Here is a 9,451-nt window from a genome sequence, read left to right on the forward strand (position 1 = left end):
TGCTTGGTTTCAGAAGATGGATGATTCAGGCTCCACATCCTCCATCACTAGGAGTGCTTGCTAGGGTCACCCTCAAAGTTTTGAGGAAGTTTCCACTACACTAGGTTTCCCTATAGGTCCACAAATGCTCCCAAATTCCAGTCATTTCTCTTAGTCTCTCCATCAATCTCTTCATACCCCATATGATCCCTCCTGTTCCCATCCCCACCTGCTCCAAATTCACTAGCAGTCTATTTTATTTCTCCTTCCCAGGCAGATACATGCATTCCCCCAAGAACTCCCCTGTACTTAGTCATACTGGGTCTGTGTATTATCGCATGGTTGCCAGGAACCATCATCGGACAAGCTAATAACTAGCGGGTGATCTTCCTGAAATGACTTCGCTTTATATTATGTCTACGCTGAAGCTCTGATTGGCAAGACCTAAAAATAAATCATTTTAGGAAATACTCATGCTATTAATATGCTTTTCCTATTATTATTAAACATATATGACAATCACTACATATTAGCTTACCCTTTTGAGCAGATCTCTGCAGATCTATGAAGATGTACTGTCTTGTAGTGATGCTATATAGACATATAGATAACTTCTTAATTATTAATGATGATCCTATAAGAATCCTAAAAGAATGATGATCTTATAAGAATTCCTATAAAAATTATATCAGTATTTATTAAGCTCTTTTATAGTGGGACTGCTATTAGGTCTCTTCTGATAGTTAAAACTGTAATGAGTACTGTCAGTCTCCCATGTGTCATCAATTAATTACTTCTAGATACTAACCAGAAGATAAAATGTTGATTGGGTTTATCTATACAAATCTTCACTAATAATTTAGTTATGGTTTTTAACTTTCAATGAACCTGTGGAGCTATGACAGATAATTAAGTTTATCCAGATAATTACTCCTAATGGATATGCATGTAAACATTCTCTGTTATAAACTTCTATTTAATTTAGGATTTGATTTTATGTGCAAACTTTGTGATGAAATTTTAACATGTGATCATGCATCCTGAAAGATTTACAAGTACTGAGAACAAAGAGAAGGGTCAGAGGAACCGAGCTGAGAAGTTTTTAGACAGAACACTTTTTAGACAGAACTGAACTCAAGAACTTGGAAATATAGCATTGGGAGAAAAGGCATTGAGACTAAAAGCATTATTGTGTTATCAGAGCAGGAGGAGAAAGCAAGATTAGGAGAATGCAGAGTGGAATAACTTAGAAACAATGGGTAACATAAAAAACTAAGAGAGCCATGTGCAGAATGCAGAGGGAAAAGGAAAAAAGAAGGAGCTGCAGAGAGCAGAAGGAGCAGGCAGCTTCTCCTTACCATGAGACATAACAGGTCTTTTAATAACAAGATAGGCTTAGTCTTAGTAAAGGAACAAAGCTTTGGGTTTAACTCATTTAGCATTAAAAGGGTAGAAGCCTTTTCTTTCTATGTGCAATAAAGGTTGGAACTCATTTTTCATCCAGAATGAGTGAGTTCTTACATTGGTGCTTGCTTGGTCTTTTGCTCTAAATGCGTATGAAAGTATGGATGTGTGTGTGTAAGTATGTAATTGTGAGAATGTATGAAAGTTGGATCCAACTGGTTTGAACGGAAATGTATAAATGCCCATGCATGAGTCTGTATATGAACTTATGGGTTTATGTGTATTTGCTTATGTAAGTTTTCCTTCTGCAAGCATTATTCTCTTCTCCTGGTTCAATAGAAGTTTATTGCTCCAAACTTCCCCCTAGCCTGACAAGCAAAAGGCATCTGGACAAAAGGGAAAAGGCTCTTGCAATTAATCCTTTTCTTAGTCTCCTACTGTTTTTAGGATGAGGTGCTAAGTGCCAGAGAATGAAGTTTCTGGCCTTAGAGGAACACAGAAGTCAGGTCAGCTACAGTAGCAAAGTAACTTAGACTTAGATAAGTAAACTTTTTATTATTATACAGCAACCCTAAACATTTCATAAGACAGTCTTACCCCTTCTCTCTCTCTCTCTCTCTCTCTCTCTCTCTCTCTCTCTCTCTCTCTCTCTCTCTCTCTCTTTCGTGACAGGGTTTTTCTGTGTAGCCCTGGCTGTCCTGGAACTCACTCTGTAGACCCGGCTGGCCTCAAACTCAGAAATCCGCCTGCCTCTGCCTCCCAAGTGCTGGGATTAAAGGCGTGCACCACCACTGCCCGGCCCTGTATCTCATAAAACAAATTTTTACCCTCCACAGATGCTCTTCCCACTCTTCGCCTCAAAGAGAACCAACAAGAAAGAAGAGCCATCTAGGGCTGGCACCCAGCACATGATTATCCTTTACTTAACAGCTAATGTCCAAGTATAAGTGAGTACATACCATGTTGGTCTTTCTTGGTTTGGCTTACCTCACTGAGGGATGGTTTTTTCCTAGTTCCATTATTTGCCTGAAAATTTTATGATATCACTTTTTTTTAACTTCTGAGTAATACTCCATTCTGTAAATGATTCTATTTCTTTGCTTTAGTCTATTTTCAAATCTTGAAATGTTTTAATATATCATTCAGGTATTTGTGTTTTCACAGTCTTCACTCAGGAAATTATTTATATCCCCTTTAATGTCTTTGAACATATTAAGTTGCTATTTTGTAGTCCTTGTCTTATACTTAATGAAAATTGCTTTTTTCTGGGATTCTAATAATAAAGGTGCTGGTTTCAGGAGGAGGTACAGTTTTAGTTGTTCACGTGTTTGCATTAAGATGCAGACATCTGGAGTATTAATGTTTGTGGTGTTTTTTAATGTGGATGCCCAGTCAGACTTTTGTTGAGTACGTTTTCAGTTCTTTGGTTGCTATTGCTCCAGTCTAACAAGTGGTATACAGAAGGAATGCATTTTTTTTTTTTTTTTACTTTCTTATTACTTTATTCTAAAAGGTGGTTCTTCTGACTAAATAATTTAAAAAAAAAAAAAAAAAGAACTTTCAGTTTTACCTAAAAATGTTAATTCCACTTAAAGTCTGCTATTTAATTCCTCTAGTGATTTTTTTTTTTTAATTTCAGTGACCATAATGGTAGAAAACAGACAGGCCTGACAATGGATCAGTAGCTAAGAGCTACAACTTAGCTACATAGGCATCAGTCAGAGAAAGAGAGACTGAGACTGATGTGGGCTTTTGAAACCTCAAAGCCCACTCCTGGTGGCAGAATTCCTGCAATAAGGCCATATCTACTCCCATAAGACTGCACCTCCTAATCTGTCCCTAAGCACTTCCACTTCCTGGTGACTAAGCATTCAATGTGTGAGCCTATGGGATCATTCTCATTCAAACCACCACAGGTACAGGCTTCAACATAAAACTTTTAAGTGATACAATTAAGCTGCAAAAATTCATTTATTTTTATTTTTAGTTCTTATCTTATCATACCATGAAGAAACTTCTAGTACAAGGTTAAAGGGATGTGATAAAAACATGACGTTGTAGCATTGTTACTAATTACATCAGGAAAGCTTCAAGTTTCTAATCATTTAGAATAATGCTGGTTGTAGATTTTCTTAAACATGCTAATTGTAAAATTGAGGTGTTCTATTACATCACTTTACTGAAAGCTCTTTAATCTACTCTTTGTTACTGCTGAAGATCAAACCAGGGTTTTGATGAATTGGGCGGCACATCCTCAACTCTGCTCTGTTCATTGGGTTTTCTCCTTATACAAGCACAGCAAACGTTAATTCTAGTTCAAAATTAGGAAAGCATCTCTTTTCACATAGTTTTGGCTCACTAGTCTTTTAACTTTTGTTTTTAACTTGCTAATCGTGATTTTTGAAATGCGCCTTTTTCTCAGTAACAGAAGTTAACTTTAGGCCCACAGCAGCAGCATTAGCCACATCATTTTCCCTACTTTCAGCTTACACCTTTTAAATCTATTTTTGTTCATCAAGAAAATTATCTCTGCTTACCAACCATCACCTCTTGGTCGCCTCAACGTGTGACCTTGAAGAGAATCTTTAGCAGAATTAGTCATGCATTTAATTGACTGCCCAGAGATTTAACTCATATATTATACGGTGAACACCCTAAAGAATGAAGTAATTTATTCCTATGTCTATCATAATACCGAAACATGTGTAAATGAACTGGATAGAATTTATCAAATAACTGCACAGAGACATAGATGAGTACATTTTAGAAAACAGTCTATTTTTATAGTTTGCCTACTTCTATATATTTATTAAATTCCCCCATTAATAACACAAAGCATTACTAATTGAAGTAAAGAATACTCAAAATGTGCTAGGGATTCATCTTCTAACTTGGTTCTTTTACGCAGATTTATATTTTGTGTGGCTCAAAGAACTCCACAATGCCTGGCATTCTCAGAGAAAATTTAAATTAGTGTATGTAGTGAAGACTACATGTAAATACTTATCAAACAGAAGTTTGATGACCACTCAATATACTAATAACAGTAAAAAAATAAAAAGCCAATATATTTTTTTAAATGAAATGTGTTACTTTGTGGATTATCAAGATTGTGTATAGGATAGAAAGGCAATCAAAGAGATCAAATTTAGATAAAAACAGTATTTAATAAACACAGTAAAGATTAAAACACTTTAAACATCATGAAACACACAATGCTTTAAAAAATCGAATGCTATTAGATATAGAAAGAAAGGGTGATATACAAAAATCCTCTCCAGGACATTGACATGTCCACAAATTTAAGGACTACAGGAGGGGCAAAGATGTCATATTTTATGAAGAAGCACTGTATACAACAGGCTTTAATAGCATTATAATAGGAGAAAATTTTATCGTTGGCTACAAAAAGTATGAAATCAGAGCTACTTGAAGAATGGGAAAAATCAAGGACTGGATTTTTTCTTCTCTAGAAGTTTGCTTAGAGCATCTCTAACATCTTTGTTTCTCAGAGAGTAAATCAGAGGGTTCAGCATAGGTGTGACTAGGGAATAGCACAAAGAAGCCAGCTTACTCAGTTCAGGAAATCTGTTTGGGGTGAGATACATGAAAAAAACAGCACCATATAACACACTCACCACACCCAGGTGAGAACTGCAAGTGGAGAAGGCTTTCTTCCTTCCCTCCGTGGATCGTATCTTTAGAACACTGGACACAATATACATGTAGGAAACAACAATGACTATGACAGTCGGTAAGATAATGATGCCAGATAAAGAAAAAGATACGATTTTGTGTATGAAAAGGTCAGAACAGGAGAGTCTCTGAAGTGGGCGACTATCACAGTAAAAGTGGTCAATGGCTCGAGAAGCACAAAAGGATAAAGTAAATGTCATGCTAGTCTGGAGAACAGAGCTGATGCAGCCACAAAAATACGAGCCTGCCACCAACTGAGTACAGAGACGTGTAGACATGTGGACAGAATACAGGAGTGGGTTGCAGATGGCAATAAAACGGTCATAAGCCATGGCTGCCAGAAGAAATCCTTCAGCCACAATGAAGAGTGCAAAGAGAAAAAGCTGAGCCACACAGCCTGCGAACGAGATGGACTTGCTCTCAGTCCAAAAGTTGCTCATAGCCTTCGGTGCAATAACAGATGAATAGAAGAGGTCGATGAAGGAGAGGTTGCCTAGGAAGAAATACATTGGTGTGTTCAGCCTGGGATCAGTCATAATGATGGCCATCATCCCAAGGTTCCCTAGAAGGATCATGGCATACACAAGCAGAAAGAGCAGGAAGAGAAGGATATGGAGTTCAGGGCTGACCCTGAAGCCTACAAGGATGAAGTCAGTCATATCTGAGTGATTGCGTGTTTCCCTGTCGCCCATAGAAGAGACCTGATGAGAGGCACAAGGCAAAATAAACAAACTCTTAATTTGACCTTATTTATAGCTGCTACAGGACAGAGGTTTGCAATGCTCTTCTATTGTCTTTTTTTATTTTAGCCTCATACTGTGACAAGAAGAATTCAAACAAGTCATACAGCATTCAAATACTACTTTTACTTCTAATTCCCAAAGTGGCAAAATTAGGACTTTTCTCTATATATTTGATGCCACTTGTGTTTTTATTATCACCTTTCTATAGATTTTTTTTCCATCTACACACTGACTTCAACATCACTTCATGATCTTGATGATAAAATACAGGGAAATGCTTCCTGTCCTGGCCACCATCAGAGAGCAGCAGCCATGGCCCCACTACTCCATGGCCCTGGGCCTCAACAGGGTCACAAGGTGATGAAGAAGGAGGCACTGCCTCCCCTGCAGGTGCCTCACTAAACACACCAAGTTCCTTGTGAGGAAGAACAAGGTACAGCCGACCATGCATGATCGGGGTGGGGGGTGGAAGTGCGGCTTCACACCTTATGAATGGTGTGCCATGGAGTTGCTCAAAGTGTCCAAGGACAAGTGCACACTGAAGTTCATCGAGAAGAGGGTGAGCGTGCACATCCGCACCAAGAGAAAGCAGAAGGAGCTGAGCAACGTGGTGAAAGCCATGAGGAAGGCAGTGGCCAACACTGATGTACCCTTACCCAATAAATGATTGTTCTGTACCACACACACACATACACACATGTATGTATGTATGTATGTATGTATGTATGTCCCATATGTTTAATCATGACATTCAAGAAAAAGTTTAAGTGTTTTAAGTGTTGTTTTAAAGATACTGTAGGCTTTTCTATTAAAATTTAGAAAAGCTTGGAGCTTTAGCTTAGAGTTTCAATAGACATTTTTAAACAATGACTGATTTTTTTAAAAAAAAAAAATAGCTTGTACTATCTATTATCTATTTGGGGTCCTAAAGATAAATAGTGGTTACAAATATATAACCAATTATAGAAACGGTTAACACACATCATAGGATTTGTTTACCAGGTGAAACGCTAGTACATTTATTGATAGCACTGGAAATTGAACTTAGCATCTCATGAATGCCCCGAATGCACTCTGCTACAGTAAGCCTTCTCATTTCATGTGCACTTTATATTGAGATCTTGCTAAATTGCCAAGACTTCTGTTAAACCTGCTGTAGAGCCTAGAAAGACTTGAACTTATCTTACCTCTGCCTTTTGAGTGGTGCCGATTTCTAATCTGTGTCCCAAGGATCAGCAAATATTATTTTTTTTCTGGATTCTGTGATTCCAAAATAAAAAGGGGGAGCCTACAGCATATTTACATAATACTTTGGACATAAAAATATGAAAAAATAAGGGTAAGTTGCCTTTTTATTTCTCTACATATGATTTCACAACCAATAATAGCACATTTCTTAAAGAGCTCACATAGAGTTTCTTATGTTCTATTTATAAAGCAATCTACTCCTTTTTCTTTCCAGTTTGAACTTTGCATTCTTGAGTATGGGTAATAACAATTATTACAAATGTTAATATAATATTTTATTATGCAGACATTTTTCTAAATCCTCCAGTCATACTTATTTAATCTATAAAATAATAAAATGAGATGATAATATATTTCATGTTTACAAATGAGGTACAAAACATATTAAGTCTTGAAATTTCATCTACTGGGGTCAGAATCATAATTTGGTATAAAGCAATGCAGCTCTAGAATCTATGTTATTGGTCATTCTTGAGACTTAGTACTGTACTTGTACTTTGATAAGTACTTCCTGGTCATGACCTGGCTCACTTTTCCATGTTCTGGAGTGTTAAGGTAAGCTTACTTATCGTTAATATGAATTCCCTAATTCTCTTCCTTGGATCAAACATATTTTCTAATATTATCTTTGTATTTTCCTCACATAACAGTAACCTCCTTCTGACCTTCTATGACTCTTACTCTTTTACTGTGCATACAATATATAGCATCTGGGAAAAGGGAACTAAACAATAAACTTGAGTCATCTAAACATATGATGAATGATTATGCTATATGTGGACTCAGAGAAAAGCTGGAGGCTGTGTAATAGCACAGTGGAAAAGCATGGACTTAATGTGAAATACACAGGTTCTGGTTCAGTTTCTCCCTTCTTTTAGCTGAAACCTTGGACAAGTTCTTTGAGCCACAGAGTCTTTGTATATAAAATGTAGATAAATTCTTCTGTGGACATAAAAAGGCGTATATAAATAGATCACATTGGGAAACTCATTAAGAGAAAGCATTTCATAAATGTTACCTGTTATTTCTTCCATCAGACTTTTTAGTACTCAAGAAATAACAAAGCAATTGGTGCTTATCAGGTTGAAAATTCATAATATATATGCACATGGCACTTTGTGATAAGCCATTCTAATGTAAGTAATGGAATCACTGAAAATATTAAACATTTATAGAAAATAAAAACCACTTTACTAAATTTGTTTACTTTGTAAATAAAATATAAATATTACAACAGTATCATAGTATGTTATTATCCATGGCTGCTTTAAATGCTGAAAATAAAATATCCATTAATTTAGTAAGGAGTTCAGAATACAGATAATTACAAGTTAGATGATATTTTTCAAGCCAAAGAGGAGTAAGATAACTAAGTAGAGAAAGAGTCTAAAGTACTCATAAACTAAATTTAAAATATAATGCATTTTTCATGTTTCTTTAATATTGTCTACAGGCAAAATGAGTATGGTTTTAATTTTCAAGATTTATTTTTATAGTTCATTCCACATTGTATTTTAATATTAAACTTGAATTTACTTTACTTCCTCATTTGGCAAGAACAAGCCCAAATGTTCTCTGTATATTTACTATCACCATAGCTTTCTGAATCTAGTAATAAAAAATAATCATTATAATACATATTTATTGTGGCTAATAGGTAATAGCTGAATGATATAAAGATGCAGAATGAAAGCAATTCTGAATAAACTTATGTTACAAATTTGATTGTTTTATGACTGAAGACATCCTATCTTGGGAAAAGAATCCTTCCCAGATCACCTACCAAACAAGAGTCAGGTTGTGACATTTATGATTTATCAAATCGCAAATGTAATAAAAGTTACTTTTACCTTGTGTAGTATAGTAGTTTGTCAGATTCTGCTAAGAATGAAACAGAATTATGATGCTTCTTTTTCTGCTGTTGTTTGCTTTAGATCCACAAATGACAAACCTAAAATTGTCTATAAAAAATTTACTTTGAGATTAAGATGAATCCCACCCTAAAAATGCATACTCATTATCCCACTTTTAGAACAGAAACTTCTCAGAGAAAAAAAGTGAAATCGATATCCTTCATGACTTTGTGAATAAAGCTACCCTTCAGCTGTTATTCTTGAAAATTCTCTGAGGTCTTTTTAAGAAAACAATAAAGGTGAATTTCCGAGTGATGTTCTATCAAAGTTGAGCTAATTCAGGGTATTGCGTTATGAAGCCACACAAATGAGCCTGAAGATGGTAATGTAGCCTTCTCTTGCATCCTAAGATTCTTGCCCACTTATAAGGAATGTAGGTTAGCTGTCATGCATAGATAAGTAAGGACTCTGACCATCTGGCATTTCTAATAAGTCTGCCAAAGCAAAAGCCATAGCTATTCAAAAGGG

The 9,451-nt window shown here is 35.9% G+C and overlaps 1 protein-coding gene across 2 annotated transcripts; it reads right to left on the reverse strand.

The window, feature by feature from the left end:
* Positions 1 to 3,335: 3,335 nt before the first annotated feature.
* LOC143436451 (olfactory receptor 9K2) lies at positions 3,336 to 9,451 on the reverse strand. 2 transcript variants are annotated; one of them, XM_076920841.1, is made up of 3 exons: positions 8,921 to 9,451; positions 7,010 to 7,082; positions 3,336 to 5,780 (listed from the first exon to the last, which is right to left on the reverse strand). In XM_076920841.1, exon 3 carries the CDS (start codon positions 5,769 to 5,771, stop codon positions 4,830 to 4,832), a length of 942 nt encoding a protein of 313 aa, XP_076776956.1. In that variant the 5' UTR covers positions 5,772 to 5,780; positions 7,010 to 7,082; positions 8,921 to 9,451; the 3' UTR covers positions 3,336 to 4,829. The 2 variants fall into 2 exon arrangements, with proteins under 2 accessions (XP_076776956.1, XP_076776955.1); XM_076920840.1 differs by having other exon boundaries at positions 7,010 to 7,131.

This window comes from Arvicanthis niloticus, chromosome 22 (genome assembly GCF_011762505.2).
Source record: "Arvicanthis niloticus isolate mArvNil1 chromosome 22, mArvNil1.pat.X, whole genome shotgun sequence".
In the NCBI taxonomy this organism is placed as follows: domain Eukaryota; kingdom Metazoa; phylum Chordata; class Mammalia; order Rodentia; family Muridae; genus Arvicanthis; species Arvicanthis niloticus.

Excerpts from the sequence above, each read along its gene's own strand:
- LOC143436451 (XM_076920841.1), bottom strand. The coding sequence starts at position 5,771 with ATGGGCGACAGGGAAACACGCAATCACTCAGATATGACTGACTTCATC.